The following is a 16,912-nucleotide window of genomic DNA, read 5'->3' as shown; positions in this document are numbered from 1 at the left end:
GCGGATACTCGTTGGCCAGCGGCAGATCAAAATATTACAAATGCAAAACTTGCCGAGTTTCGTAATATGGCATCTCAACGCGCTCCCTTCCCTCTTAACATTTCAATACTCAATTCTAAGCCTTACGCGCGCGCGGTAATTTATCGCCTTCCGATCGTCATTAAATTCACATCGACCGAGATTTTCTCGCCATCGCAGAATGCGGTACACAACCGAAACGATCCGCTTACAGTACCACGGCGAAACATAAATAACGGCAGCAGCTCAATGGCAATTGCACCGACTCAATATAGAGAGACGTACGCGGAGGTGCGAGACGTCCAAATGCGGGTATATACAGGCATGGCAGTTAGTTACGCGAGGGTGCTGTTGAACAAACATTGTGGCTAACGTTGCGCCTGCAGCATGTGTTCACAACCGTACCCCGATGCACATCAGTGCACTTTTTCTCTCATTTACAAATGCAATCGGAATGCCTCGTAAATACAAAGGGAAATCGTTTGTTGTTTGTATTTTACAACAGTGTAAATAACCTGCTACACGCGCACGTGTGTGTTGCGTGATCTACGCGAGTGAACATGTAACCGAATTACGATCATCAAGGTGGATAGGTGACGTTGATAATTTGACGCTAGAAGCTCTCTCTCTCTCTCTCTCTCTCTCTCTCGCTCTTCCCCCTTAGGCCACTAGGGCGATAGCTGACTAGCGCTGCGTGTACCATCCCTTCGCTGATTGCACCGCAATTACCTGTAACTTGACCTGCCTGTCTCTCTCTTACTCTCTCGTGTAAATGCACGTTTGTATTTTACTCGTGAATCTTTTTTTAAACAATTTGCTTGTTGTTAATGTGGTTGTGGAGTATCGATTTTTTATTCTTAAAAATGACCTACGGTTGATTTCTTTTTTTGGAGTTCATTTTTCAGATTCATTAGTGACTGCATGAAAATTTAAATTTACTATATTACATACTGAAAAGAATTTGAAAACAGAGTCATACTACGATTCATTAAAGATGTTTTAGGTTGATGTGTCGATTTTCGAATATACGCATTGCATTCTGCAGAGCATCAAAACATGTACATGTACAAAACTGATAGTAGTTATGAATTGAATACTCTTCACAATTTTTCCAAGATTCTCTTCAATTCTATAGCCGAATAATAATAATCGAGAAACGAACAGAAAGAATGGGGGGGGGGGGGGGGGATGAAAATATAACGCATTCGGCCAATCGTAGAAACGATAGTCGGTCGGAGCACTGCGGATTACTGCTACTGAATATCCGCTGCGGGACATTAAATAAACGCGTTATTGTTAACGACGCCAAATAGGTATGACTGCTGCGCGCGCTCGTGAGCTGAGTAGATTAAAAGTGCCTGGACTGGAAATAGCCTTGCGCGCGGCGGCCATCACGTTACCAGCAGTAGCGTTTTGCTAAAGTGGCTTTTATTAGAAGATATTAAATACTTTTACGACTCGTCATTGAGTGAAATTGGTTACGCCGGGTTACACGATTATTGGATACGCGTGCTAGACACAAATATATTCGATACCATACAACTAAATAGTCAATTGATATCTCTATATTCTACGCCGTTGTGTGTACACTGTTATAGTAGTGGCAATGTCCTATATGTACATTTCAGAAACTTATGTTGAATGTTCAGTTAGACTATGAACAATTAAGCTACAATTAACTACAACGTGTAATTACTATAATAATCGTAACTGAAATTAAAGCTAAATATCCAAGTTTCGCAAGATACTTTCAAAGGATTAGTTAATTGATTTCCATGGTTGGTTAGTTTTGTTATCATTTAACTTCAAGAATGATTTGATAATTTAATATATTTAAATTTCAGTAGCAAGTAAACTTTCCTAGATCTCTTATTGTGTATTTTGTTTGCACTAAACATGTACATCAGAAAAATTTTCCCATGAAAATTATCAAAAGAGGTTGTAAAAGCTACTGTTTTAAACGACACAGCATCTCAAATGCTGTAGTACCAAATAAACCCTCCTGCAAAACCAACTCCCTCGTATGTGCATTTACATATTCAGCAAATATTCAACAACAACGCAAGCACAACAAACAGCCGTACCGAGAGAGATAGGCCAGTGGCTACACATTTCGCAAGCGCGCTTGCAGACTTGTAACGACGAAATCGCACGCAACGAGATTATGGTAATTGACTGTGCTCTCTGTGCGACTTTGGGAAAGGCGCGGCTGCTATAGCCGCATACTCTCGACGCGCGTATATCAATTACCCACAGTGTCCCTCTTTGATCCAACCAAACTGTAACGCAATTCGCATGCAGCCCTCCCATATAGCTTTTCACCCATCTCGAACGGCTAATCTCCAAATGGGATTCACCCGACGGATGCAAGTCGAATGGCGGAAGGCGTCGTTTCAATTGAAATGGAGCTTTTTTTATAGAGGTGCCGCTCGGCAAAGCGTGAAAAATTGTATGGCCTTCGCTGCTTCTGTTACTGCTGCTGTATGGTGGTTGTGTGTGTGCGGGAGAGATTTTTTTTTAAGGGATAGGGGAAGTTTCGGTATTTTTTTTTTATTCTAGTAGAGTACGAATGGTAGTTGCACGATGAATGGCATGTTAGTTTTTGTAAGTTGATTTACATTCTGAGAGTGAAAAACAACCGTCAAAACCTCGATGACGGTAAAAAATCGATATCAAACTCCGATACCATTTTTCGGCTTTCCAAGTATTAGACTGCAAATCACAAACAAATGAGTATAAAAATGTACGAGTATCAATGTTAATCGATAAAATTTTGATTAGTTTGTCAATTGACATTCATGCTACATATCTGTTTCCTGAACAAATTTACGTTGAATACGAAATTCAACTAACACAATTTAAGGCGTTGCTTATATTGCACAAATTATCTTGATGACTAGCTGCATATCAGAATAGCATATCTGTATAATTAACCAAGAAATATCCAATGTGATAAAACTGTTAGAGCGTGAATTACACTTATCATTCTCATAGAATGTAATTTCATTATTACATTTAGTTAGTCGCAAACATAATTTCCGCATCAAGTTTTGCGAAGCAATTCTCTTAAACAGCTTCCAAATCTTTTCCTTTTTTCCCTCCCGGTGGACGGTTGTGCACGAGCGTCTAACTGAATTTTATTTATGTAAAGACATTAAAAGCCCAAATCCGCTTTCTCTCTCTCTCTCTCTTTCTCTCTCCCCAGGAAGGCAATCCGTGAAAGTCGATTGAATCCCTCAGATGTCGAATTCGCATTTACTTTTAAAACGATTCTTTAACGCAAAAAATTGAGTTTCTAAGATTATGTTAGCTTTTGGAAGAAACGGTTAATTGGAAAATTAAAATTGGTTTTTGCTAAATGCAAACTTTATATTTCTTTGAGTCCTCTTTCACTAATATTGATCGCTTGTTTAATCGAAATTAGGATTTGAAAAATAAAGCAACAAACAACACCGTTAAAAGTTCGAATCAACCAATTAAACTCAAAAAAGGTCAACATTGTTGCAACATACAATGTAATGCGTGTATTGCATTATTGAAATACATGTGTTTAAGTCAAGATTGAAGCAAACGTGAAACCATCGACCAGAGTTTATTTACTCATGTCGAAGCGGCTACTTTTATCGCAGTGAATTCCGCGTCCTTCAAAGATGGCACGTACACGATAAGCAGATATAGACATATCCATTTCGAGATTCTCAAGCCTGATAATCGCCAATATCTCAGCGCGTACGTTCTTCGATATAGCCCAGAAACACGTTTCCCTCATTCTCTCTCTCTCCCTCTCTCTTCCATTCTTCGATCTTCCACGTCCACCCTATAGTATCGATCGATGAAGACATTGACAATCCAAGATGAGATAAACCGGCAACTTGAACTGTCTGTCACCGGGTACGAATTCCAAAAGTTACTGCCACGTCTATTATGTGTAATACTTACTTGCCTGTTCATTTTATTATCGTGAGAATTGGACAAACGAAAATGAGCACTTTTTATTTTACGTCATATTTTCAAATATTTTTCTGCTACTTGTCGACTTTAATTGAGTTGTATAATGTCATAAATACAAAATAATATTGTGTTAAACGTATATTGTTCTCTTTTTATTGATAAAGAGCCAAAAACAGATTCTCATCTCTTTTCTGCATAAAACTATTTATGTTTATATAATAATTTTAGTAAAACTGATTGCAGTACATACGTACGGTAATAATAAGACTGATTTAAATAAACTAGTTTTATAGTTTTCCTAATTCCATGATATAAAAGTCGATAAATATATCTTAAAAATGATATGAATCGAAGTAGTAATTACATTATTTAAACTAAAAATACTTCTTTATATTTCTTAATTTTTTTAGTAAGACGTCTAATAACTCTGATTTTATTTTAGAAAAAAATAAATGTTTATACATTTGTAAAATAAATGGGTATTACGTCAATATTATAGTCAGCATTTGTCTTTTTAATGACAATATATTTTATAATTGTAGTTACATAATTGAAAGAAGAACACATAATAACAATGGTAAATGAGAGTGTCAATTATAGATTTTTTATTTATTTAAATCGATATTAATCTTCCGAAATTAGTGGTCAATTTTAATTAACCAATTAATTTCGCGAAAGAATCGAATAAAAATTGTTAATTTGTCGTAGAACCCCACACAATGTCAATAATACCTTATCACAATTAAAATACAGCGAACGTCATATAAAAGAATTGTCAGTAGCTCTCGGTTTTCTTACCGTAATAGTGCCTCGATATGGCGCGTTACGCTTTACTGTTTTTCTGCCTCGTCGGCCTAGCGACGGCTGTAGACCTCGATACAAGTAAGCACAATTAATATGTCATATCATCATACTATAATATAGATAATGCTAGTTTTCGGTTACCAAAATATTATACTTATTTTTAAATCGAATTGATGTTACTTTTAAAAAGTTTCCTCGATTCTATAGATCACGTTTATTACGTGAATAACAACAGAAAATAATTAATCCGTAAATTAGCGTTAATTATCAATATATCTTTCATGAGTACCTTTGAAATTGATTTCTCAAAGTATCCATTTCATTTTAAACACATTATAAAGTACAATGAAAAGTTTTCATAATAAGGAGTGAAGGTTATATAAAATTCTTTCACCTCTATATCCTTTCAAGCAAATTTAATTAAAAAATAAAAAGAAATAAATATACCAACGTTTCGGTGACGTTTCGGAATCACTTTTGTCAACGCTAGAAAAACATACAGATTTGTACAATGTTTGCAATATTCGAAAATAAAATTACAATGCCAAAATACAACAAAATGTAAGCAATAATCTGTAAATATTACCTATTAAAAAGACGAATTACATTATTTGACTATTTCAAAATTATTGTTTCAGAATAACGCATAAATATTAGAAGCATATCAAACAGACAAGACTTAATTCTAATTTCAGATGAATCAAAACTTTATATCGGATGTTAACTATTATTTCGGAAGATATTTTCTCTGACGTTGTGTTCACTTAGTTAAGAACGAATAAAGAGAGTCTAGGACGGTACAGGAAGTATTTTATGAAAAGAAAAATAAAAAGGGTAGAAAAAAAGGACAAAATTAGGGAATATGTAAGATATTAAAAAAGGCACAGAGTGCAAATCGAACGACAAACTAAATTAACATGACCTTGCAAGAAAAGTGTCATGTAAAATTATTAGGCACAGTGTATACCTCCTCCTTGACTAACATATCAGCCTGTTATCTCTATTTGTTAAATGAACGTAAATTGTAATGGTGTGTCAGTTTAGATACATAATTATTTTTGGTACAAATAGCGTCAATTGAAAATTTATATTCGCTCTTAAGCTTAATAGTATCGGTTTATATTGCTATATTGTTTATATTATTTTTAGTGTTATATATATATGCAACATATCGGCAAATTGACTCTATGTATTGTTTTGTGTCGATAATTATAGTTTTATTAAAATCAGTACTATATTTATACAAATTTGAATGTTCAGTTAAAACCGACGTAGCATCATTACTTTTAACACAATATTTATGTTCGTTTATTCGTATTCCCCGTTGTTAACCTGTTTGATTAATATAAGACATGTTGCAATCAGAGCAATCAATTTTAAATACTATACTAGTTTTTTCAGTTTTTGTACTGTGTCCTTGCCCAACTGTTTAATTTATTGATAAGCTTGTCAACCACTCTAAAGTTATTTCGTGCGATAATCAGTTCCAATTAAAAACTTAAATCTTTTAACCTTTATGGCATTAGCGCTGTGTTGTGATAAATTGACAGCTCTATATATTAGACCGTAAAGAAGTGGATGTTCTTGTGTGATAATGGATGATATGAGAAAAGTGAACAAATCTACTTGAGTAGGTATCTTTTTAATTATATTTAGAAATGATCAAATTATGTTCGCTTATGCATGAGACTTCTAAATATAATTAATAGTTGAATGAGCTTTTCTTTCCATCGTGAACTGAAGATTATTAACATAATTATAGAAAATTTGCAGACATCTATCCACCTCATTCTTATTAACGACCAATAAATAATTATCTACGTACGTAAATTACTTTAGTATGCGTAAGAATAATGTTACTTAATTGGATGAAGTTTTTCTTTCCCGAGTAGTTGCTGTTATTTTTAATGTAACGGAGAATTGAAGAGATGCATGTATTGTTATTTCGTATCAGTTTGAGTAGTCCAAAGATTAATTGTGCCTTGTTAGTGAGTTAGTAACCACTGATATTTTGTAAAATCTTTATTGTCGTTCGTAACCGGTGATTGAATTTTATTCTTGTCTCGTATGTTCAACATATCGATATTTTTTGTTATTTGAAAAGGTCTACACGTGAAAAAATTTTATTTGATTAATCTTCACTTTTTATTATGAAAGTATTTTATGAGCAAGTTGCTCGAAAAATCTATAAATATAATAATGAATAATTTATTCATGAAGCAAACTAAAATAATTTGTTTTCTTGTTCGTAGAAAATCCAACAATCTACGTTGAACAGTCCAAAGATCTGGACATCGGAAAGTATGAAAATGACAATCAGGATAGTATTACTAGATGCGATTTACAATTGACGAATGGAACCGTTATCAACCTATATCCAAAAGATACAAATTACAATGCAAAATACAGCATAAAATCAGACGATGAAAAATGCATATCAAGTATTTACGAAGTGACTGAAGAAGATTCTGGAACCTATGCTATACTAACAACTATCAAAGGCCAAAACGTCGATAAATCCATTACCACCAAGTACAATGTTAAAGTTAGAGCCGTGCGTATACAATTATTATTATTTTTTCATTTATTAAATTAAACACTATCTTGTTATTAAGATCTTATAATAAAATAATTACATCTTAGAAATACGAAAAGAAAACAGCAGTTCCTTCAGATCGTTTTTTTGTCTACCCAAACCAACTGATATCGGTACGATTCAATGAGAACTTTCTCAATTTGAAATCTTGCATGCTCATAGATCCTACCGTAAGTATCAAAGAATGAGTTGCTTTTACAATCTTACAATTAATAAAGGTGTAAAACTAATATTGGTATACATTTTTCAAGAATATTGAATACGAACTTGATCGTCATTTACCTTACAACGTTAAAAAATTAGATCACTGTGGTTTTAAAATGGTAGCTAACAAAGAGTTCACAGGTAAGTGGACTTTGATCGCTGATTTAGATAATAACACAGCGTACTACATACCAATAACAGTGATTATTAGAGACATAAAAGAGCTAAACCCTGATCCAGTAAGTATTTTGAACAAATATGGAGTTACAAACGCCTGATATATTTCTACCATTTATGCTTCTTCTGTAGATCAATTTGAGATTTAAACGTGGCGATGAAGCATGCATTTCATTGACATTCAATAAATATCAGCCGAAAATGTGTTACCTAAAGGATCCACATGGTTTCGAGTATCTCATTCAAATTGGTTCATGCCATCTCGAGCTTGACTTTGCATCAGATTATCACAAAGGTGTTTGGAAAGCTTATTATGGATTTGAAGGCATGGAAACGCTGGTGGAACAGACAATTAACGTTGACGTTTATGGTAATAACCTGAATTTTTTTACCACATCAATTAAAACGATTACTAAAAATCTCATTTATTGCAGACGAACTCTATTTTAACAGTAGCGTGACTCGTTCACGCAATGGAGACATCAACCTACTTTGTCAAGTTAATGGACAGTCGTTCAAATATTGCAGTTTCGTCCGACCCGACGGTGAAATATTGCACATCACATTCGGTGTTGGAAACAAAAAGTACGTTAATACTGCTTAAAAAGCAAAGTGAAGCACTTTCATCAAATGAAATTATAAAAAAATTTACAGGTATGAATATTACGGTGACGGTAGCTATACCTATGAAGATACGTTATTATCGACAAAACAAAGAGTAGACTGCGGCATTACTATTCATAGTCCCAATGTTCAAGATTATGGCTCATGGAGGTGTTTGGTAAAACTCGACAATTATTATGGAAAAACTGTTGGAACGGTATTAAAAGTCGGTTCTGAAACGGTAGCAGTTCAATCAAAGTCGAAAACCAAAGCGGATGATGTTTACGTGAAACGTGGAGAATCATACAAGGTTAGCTAAAGAAAAAGTAAATCAAAATAAATATGAAAACACAGCAAATCGGAATTGTTAATATATGCCTTTATAGATCAAATGTACAGCTGAAGAGGTATTGAGTTACTGTTGGCTGCGCAGTCCTAACGGTACTATATATAGTGTATTACACAGCGAGAAACCAAAAGGACTAGCACTTAAGTACGTTGGTACTGGTCTCGAACTTGGCGACTGCACGGCGCTCGTCAGCGTCGCAAACGACACCGAAACCGGCAAGTGGACTTGTCACATGGGTATCACAAATGGACCCGAAATTGAAACGAGTTTGAACGTAATTGTTACCGGTAAGTTTAATATAAGTCGCAGTTTATATTGTTCTTAAGCTTAATATTTTTGAAAAATGCGATTCTTCATAAAATCAAGCGATGCGGTAGGGGATCGCATGCGTGTAAGCAAGAAGTAGCCACGAAACTGAGGCAAGGGTGACACTCGTAATTTCGGACTTATGAGAGTCACTTTATTTTTTTCTCATTTCCACGCATTTCTTATATCAATATTTTTATTAACTAAACTGGAAAGTTAGATTTTTACCTGTCATACAAAAAAAGTTTCAGTTTTGTTAATGTAGTTTCGAAAAAATTATTTGAGGTACAAAGTTTTCAAATATATATTTCAATTTTTTTAAGATCATCACGTCCCAATGTTTGGTTGCTAATCGGACAGGTGAACCTGATATGTTGTTTTATGAAGTCGTAAATTCGGGCTTCATATTCACAATTAAAGTCACTGTGTATTAATTGCTTACAGTAAAGCGATTGATTTAAAGACCGTCTCTAGGCACCTGCATCCAACTCACATGCCAATTTTCCCTTTCTTAACGCGCGCGCGCGCGCGTGTGTGTGTGTGTGTTTGTGTGTGTGTGTGTGTGTGTGTGTGTGTGTGTGTGTGTGTAGAAGGGGTGATTTTGATCAGTGTATAAGAATGATGAACATTAATAAACAAACATTCAAAATCTGTCACTCCGGCAAAGTTGCTATACTAATCTGTCATAGATATGTGCATATAAAAAGAATAGCTGATAAGCTTTTTTATACAATACGTAAATTATTTGATATTATACTGACAGGTGGTTAGTCGTATTGTGACCATAGGATAGCATTAATTGGCGTATTATAAGTAGAACACGTATTTCAGCGTATACTACAAATGCTTGAGTCAATAAATCTACATCGACAAAAACAGAAACAGATAATATTAAAAATGTCATAACTTGAATAATTTTCTCAAAACTAGATTAAATAGTGTTAGAAATGTAGATAGCAAACGTGTGCCATGAAAAGAGAGACGAATTTGGTCTAAAAAATTCGAGCAAGGACAACTTTGATGTGGTCCTCGAACCTGCTGACTAGTTGTAGCGCGCAGCAATGGCCACATGTAGGTTAATCCATTTTCTGTGGTCGGTCAGATCAAGAAGTATGAAAATTAGTTGATCAGATATATGTACGTCTAGACTCTGCTACTGTTCTTGACTAAGGTGAGATAGGTTTTTCGTATATTTGGTATAAGATTGTAAGCGCGATTAGTTATGTAACATTTTTTTGTTTGTTAATTTTTTTGTTTGTTAACGCGAAAACATTGTGCTTGTGGTAGGATAGACGAGGTAGTCGGTAAATGGCCTATAATATTTGAGTAGCTCTCATACCTCTCGCTGCTTGAGGCTTGACACGCGCACGATCACACTAGCGTTCTTGTGGTCGTGAAGCAAACTTAGATCCAAGAGATTACTCTTAGTGACTATATAGACCTTGCGAGAAGTATGGCTTCCGGGTTTTGTAGGTCAAGAGATGGAAAGGGGGATCTGCGAAGCTGACCTATGAACCGATAGCTATAGAGCTTGAAGGCGATCGAGAGGGAGAGAGAGAGAGAGATATTTCGGCAGTAATGGTAATGCGCTAAAATCCAACCAGAAACGGTTCCACTAACTACTGATGATGGTGGCTGAGTGGAATAAGCGCCGCTGACAGGGAAATTTTCGTACAAACCCACTACTCGTTTGCCAGGTTTCTTTACTTCTAGGCATATTATATGCAAGTGTTACGAGTAAGATTATCGAAATTTGTGGAGCGGTCGTTGTATATTGGTATTTTATGTAACATTGTTTTACCCCCGGTTTGGTTTTTGTTTAGTTTATATTCCTATATAAACCTTGTGTTACTGTTCTTTTGAATAAATCAAAATTTCACCTTCCTTATTTGTTCCTACTCTTCCCTTGACGATCAGACCAAAACTTTTCCGCATGGTAGATGGTAACCTCAACTTTCCATTTCATTTTATTTTATTGCATAAGAATTTCGCGCTGCCACTGCTTTAGGGCTACTTCGTGTCTACTCGCATACGTCTAGCTATCACAATTTTTGACAATGTAGAGATCGTGAGCTTATAATAACAAACATAAAAATGAAAAACAAATAGTCATAGTAAACCAGACGCAGTATACACGTGTAGGATCAATAATTTACCTGAAATACTCAGGAAAAGGGGAAAGCGTAAGTTCCGCGAAAGAGAGAAATAGAAGATATAAGTTCAAGAGCTCAGAAGAAATGTATACTGCAATCGGTTACACACACGTACACACATACACACACATACTGTAAAAACGGAGCCGCGTTTCCACGTAAGTATAAGCGTGGTATAACGTCGAGCGGAGGCAGGTGGGGAAGCAAGTAAGACTCTAATTGCTAAACTAATATCCGAGGCTTGCGAACGCGCGGCGCGCTTATTGGATTAAATAGGATCGTCGAGAGCGCGTTATTACCACGGGCCCTTCATTATTCACGGACTTAATAACTCACTACATGTCTTCTCTCTGCCTCTCTGTCTCTCTCTCTCTCTCTCTCTCTCTCTCTCTCTCTCTCTCTCTCTCTCTCTCTCTCTCTCTCTCTCTCTGCATACATGCAGAAGATGTTCACTAAAGCTTATTATGCATGTATATATAGATACCGACGGCAAATTAATTAACTAAGTAATAGATTGAGATGGGGTAGCTTGAGTTCAGTTCCGATGATAAGCGCTGTCGCTGCTGCTGCTACTCTCGGGTTTTCGATGTTATTTTAAGTTGAAACTACCGAGAGGTCGATTTAATTGCCGGAGAACTGATATTCTATAACTTTCGCTTATCGACACGGGAACACGTTATTTATGTAAGCAGTTGTTGACTTGTGAGCGAGTTTGAAACGATCAGAAGAAAGTGTAATCTGCGGCTGTAGAATATGTACTTGCATACATTTTTAAAAGATACTTAAAAGTTAAATGCATTTTGTGTTTAGTAATCATTTTTATAAAGTATAATTTAATGTTTTTAAACAGCATCATTTGGAAAGCTTGATTTTGTAGTCTAATATATTTATCCAAGTTAATTTTCATTGTAATTCTCCTTCATGCGAAGTCATTCATTCGAGAAAATTTCTCTATAAAACCATCAGTCGCAATGTTGTTAAGCATTTAATGATGTTACACGATATCTATTAGCGTTGCTATGGTTTTTGTTTACTAATAGTTCGGTAGTTAAAAAGAGAATAAAAAGTTAAACTGTTAATAAGTTGAACAAAAATGTATTCCAATTCAACAGAAATATTGTTATGTATGGATTTTAGTACGGAAACGTAGACATTTTTCTCACAATATTGTGTAACATAAAGTGATGCGAAATTAAAAAAATCTTTTATTTAATCATCAAGCTTACTATAGACTGCATTTGATGAAGCGCGTTGTCGAATGTAAAAAAGACCGCTTAATCGATCATGTAGCCTGGTGAAATAGAATATTGTATGTAGGTTATTGAATTTCAAAATCAAAGACTCCCACATCTGCACCTACTTATTACATTAGCTGATGGTTGTAAACTAAACGCTTGTGAATTAATTGATAAATAATAAAAAGAGAATCAGTAGAGTCAATTAAATGATAAACAAAAAAAAATTGTTGATATTATTCTAAACTCTGCTCGCAACGACTTCCGTAATTTCAATTGCTTATACATTGATGGCCTGGAGTATCTGCTAGCCATCAATTTTCACATTAAATATCTTTTTACACATGACTCAATAACATAGATACCTTCAACTTTGGTCAAATAAAGAAATAAGTCGATTTCTTACGCTGGTATCTTGAGCTTTCAATCTAATCTGTGCGAATGGCATTTTTTGAAAGGCACTTTAGCAATATGACCAATCTTCTTACAAATGCGACAATCAGCAGTACGGAAACAGCAATTAGTCCGATTATGATTGCCTTCACAGCTCGAGCATGGTGAAAGTTTCCGTTGAACGTTAATGCGTTGTTCTGCGCTGTTCCATTTTGTAGACAGCCATGAGTTTCTTGGTAACGATTTCGGGAGAGTCACGAGCTCTTTTGATAGAATCTGTTTGATTTGATTTGCAACTGAGTAGATAATAAAGCATAATAATGTGTGCATTAACTTTCTATAATTCAGCCGTGAATTTGTCAGGCTTTTTTAAGACAGTCTCATTACAAATGTTGCAATTGATAAGCCAGTGAAGTTGTTGCTTAATAAACATTCTATTAAGAAAAGTATCGTATGTACAAAAGACGGCTCTTTACTTTAGTCCCAAAAAAAAATTAGCTATAAACTCATCTGTCATTTGTACGACAGAATGGAATTTAATATTATCTGCGTGTTTGTTTTTAGTTAAGTCGAAATTTCCAATCGAAAATTCTAATAAGTCATCTTAATTTGTTCACAAATACGACTTTTCGGCGTATCCGGTGAAATAAAAAACTTTAATGCGTTACTTATTTATGCGTACTCACGCACAATGAGCATGTAAATTATTTGGAATATTACTAAACTCCAGATCACAATGTAATCTCTCGAAAAATTTTCTACTATCGTGCCATCGGATGAAAGATATTCTTCAAATTTTAAAAGCGGTGGTCTCACTTGATCAGTAACTGCTCCATGAGTAAGCTCAGTAACAATATTTGGAAACGATGCTTTTAAAGCTCGAGCAGCGATAAACATATTCTGTCGTTAAAAGTTTCTGGTGACACATCACCCATTTCGAGAACTTTTTATTAATCTGGAATTAATCTGATGCTAATCTGTTATATATGTAAATGATTAAATTAGAAATTAAATATAAACTTGTTTATTAACATTGTAACTTTTGTAATAAATCATTATATAACTTAGATGCAACCAGAAGTCAACTTAACTTAGATACAAGAAAACATAATACAAATAAACAATATAAAGTTGGTATGAATAATTGAAAATAATAATAGACTCGGATACAATATATTATACTTATATAATGTACAAAACCAATTAAAATAAATATTCCTAATTATACATTTTGGGTATAGAACTAATTAATCCAGCAAAATACTATAAGTATTAAGTTTTAGAATAATTTATATATAATTTAACTACAAAAAATAAATATATCAATTTTTAACCAATTGATGTATTAAATGGTTTGCGTTTTACTAAAAAAATTTACTAAATAAATTTTCAATTATATTTGATTTCCTTCAATTATTTTACTAAAAAGATCCATTAAAAAATAATAAATAAGCAAGTACGTTATTCTCATGTCATTATTTGTGTGTACATTCATTAATATTACTTTTATATTCTCAATCAATTCATACTTAAATTTGAAATTTTTATCTGCCTAAACTGTAAAAAAAATCTAAAATATTTATTTTACTTTCCATTAACCATAAATGCCGAAGACGCTTTGAACGTCGCACTGTATGCACAACTTCGCATGCAATGTGCATACAATAAATCCAATAAGGTTAGACGCGTACATAGCGCATTATGAATCTCTAGTCAAAATAAAAAATGCGATACTTTACATTTCAAAAAATTAATACGCTAACCTATATTTTGCACTGTAATTTAGCTCTGTATTTCTAAAACATGATTTTTCTCTAAAAAAAGTTTAGTGCACAAACTAAATACACTTTGAAATCTGAGAATCTCACAAATAAATCTCCCCGAAAACTTTTAAAAATTAAAGAGTCGTAATTATATCATAATAACCATAATCAAATTATTACGATTCACACGGTCTTATTAATAAAAAAAAACCTCTTTATAATTTTGTTGATTTATAGACTCCAACCTAATAGCCGATCGCGCAGTAGTTGTATTAAATAGCCACAGCGAAACGGATCTCATTTGTCGTCCACTACCTCAGTTGAACAAGGCGATCGAAGCGTGCCGATGGGTCAATCCACTTGGACATGGAATCAACGTCGACCGCGAGGGACGATACTACACAGAGACCGGAACCACGCACTGCAAACTCTCCATTCGCTGTAAGTCTTTCATGCTCAGTCAGGAAACCGATAATTTTTTCGAGCCACCTCGTTATTGTATTTTGTATGATTGGTACGAATCAATTTTCGACATTTCTATTATTCTTTTCGAACGAACAATTTTTTACATAACGGGTTAACATCGGCTGTGGAGGTTTGATTATTGGTTTTTGTGTTTCAATATATTGGTAATACAGTGACCTTTCCTTGAATTTTCTTTTCTTATTGATTTTTTATAAATTGAAATAAAAAATGTCGGAATTTACAGTAACAATAAGGTTTGAAATTATCTTATATATATTTACACTGTAAGTAATATATAGTATATGTTTAGCTAGTTTACCTTATAGCTTTTTTGAGTTTTGAGATAACCGTGATGATATTGCAAGTCAGTGACCGATACTAACCATCCTAACTATGAAAGGTCATTATTTTCTTTTTATAATAACGCAAAGAATGTGAATCATCCGTGAGAAATGATCATGAAAAAGAATTTGATTTGTACAAAATGGACGATAGGAAAAAAAATCAATTTGGAATCAAGTAATCGAATCTCCACATCTTCCAACTCGATTGCTTGATCACGGGAGTGAAAAGAAAAAGATGAGAGTCAACTTTGTCGATAACTTCGTTAGTAATTGTCGGCGTCAAATATTGGAGTCAATTTTGTCGCACAAGTTTGTGAAAATAAGGCGCCTAGAGCAATATTTTTCTTTGGGGGTCGAGAAAAAGAGAAAAGAAAAAGAAATGGAAGAATAGGGTATTCGATTGCTAGTGAAGAAAAGACAGAATCGATGCGAGAAAGTAAAACAGGCTCGCGCTGCAACTGCTGTCGTTTGTCTTTTGACGGGTCGTGGCGAATTGTTTGCCCCACCGATGTCTCTTCATCTTTTTTTATTTTCACTATCAGAGTTTACCCGAAATTTCATTTTCCGTGACTTGTTTGTCGTTCCCTCGGCGACTATATATCTATTGATAAAGATCTTAATGAAGCCAAAGCCTGAACTTTCGTTATCGATCGAATAAAGCAATCAGCGCTATGTGTAACCTGTTAATTGAATAGCTGACGTTGTAAAACGTTTCTAGAATAATAGTTTCGTTATTTTTTATTCGAATATTATTTTTCACTAAAGTTAATTACAGATATCTAAATTAGATTTATCTTTTGCTAATTAAACTAATCCGAAATTATTTTTTTGTTGGCTATTAAAAGATTCAATTAAATTACAACTACGATCATAATTCGATAATACAACTTTTCAGCTGATGTCAGACAAACATTAGTCACGATATTTTTTTATCATGTATAATGAGTGCAAAATAAGTTGTATTTATATTTTTACTATCGATATGCTCATTTCCAGTAACAAACTCATACCAAGAGGACGTCGGCAGTTGGTCATGTTACGTGCGTTTTGCCAACACTGAAAATGAAGAAGAGGTTGTGTGTATGAATGTCATCTATAATAGTGGCTTGGGAATCGCTAGTATCCTATCGATTGTAGCTTATGTCGCTGCCTTGATCAGTATCATTATTGGTGTAGTCATCTTGTACAAACGTAGACTTGCTGCATTGCGCGACCTTGAAGAGAAAATCATTGTTGAGAAAGATTGTTCCAAATTTCCATAAAAGGCTTCCCTGATCTTTCAATTTTATTTTTAAAAAAATTATAATACATATAAATTACTTCTGTAGATGTAATTCGTTGTAGTTACTCAGGCTCTATTTTATGGTATGTGTACTCAAATTAAAAATGATTAATTTAATGTGAGCCTTGTGTAAAATGGAAAGATGTTCAATAAATATTGAAATTGCTAAATATTTTTACTTACGTTACCATTTATAAAAATTTAAGATTTAAAAGTTATTACAGAGTAAATGTGAATGATGTATGTGTGGTTATTTGATTATTTTATAA

At 34.0% G+C, this 16,912-nt stretch overlaps 1 protein-coding gene across 1 annotated transcript; it reads left to right on the top strand.

Moving 5' to 3' along the window:
• The first annotated feature begins 4,784 nt into the window (after positions 1–4,784).
• Positions 4,785–16,623, top strand: LOC131669057 (uncharacterized). The gene is made up of 10 exons (XM_058943630.1): positions 4,785–4,851; positions 7,026–7,327; positions 7,417–7,539; positions 7,621–7,812; positions 7,883–8,120; positions 8,185–8,335; positions 8,405–8,663; positions 8,740–8,989; positions 14,790–14,993; positions 16,358–16,623. Exons 1-10 carry the CDS (start codon positions 4,785–4,787, stop codon positions 16,621–16,623), a joined length of 2,052 nt encoding a protein of 683 aa, XP_058799613.1.
• Positions 16,624–16,912: the final 289 nt, after the last annotated feature.

The sequence above is a fragment of the Phymastichus coffea genome, unplaced genomic scaffold, assembly GCF_024137745.1.
Source record: "Phymastichus coffea isolate CEN01 unplaced genomic scaffold, Cenicafe_Pcof_1.1 PCOF00086, whole genome shotgun sequence".
NCBI classification, from domain to species: Eukaryota; Metazoa; Arthropoda; class Insecta; order Hymenoptera; family Eulophidae; genus Phymastichus; species Phymastichus coffea.
This window is presented reverse-complemented; position numbering and strand designations above follow the sequence as displayed.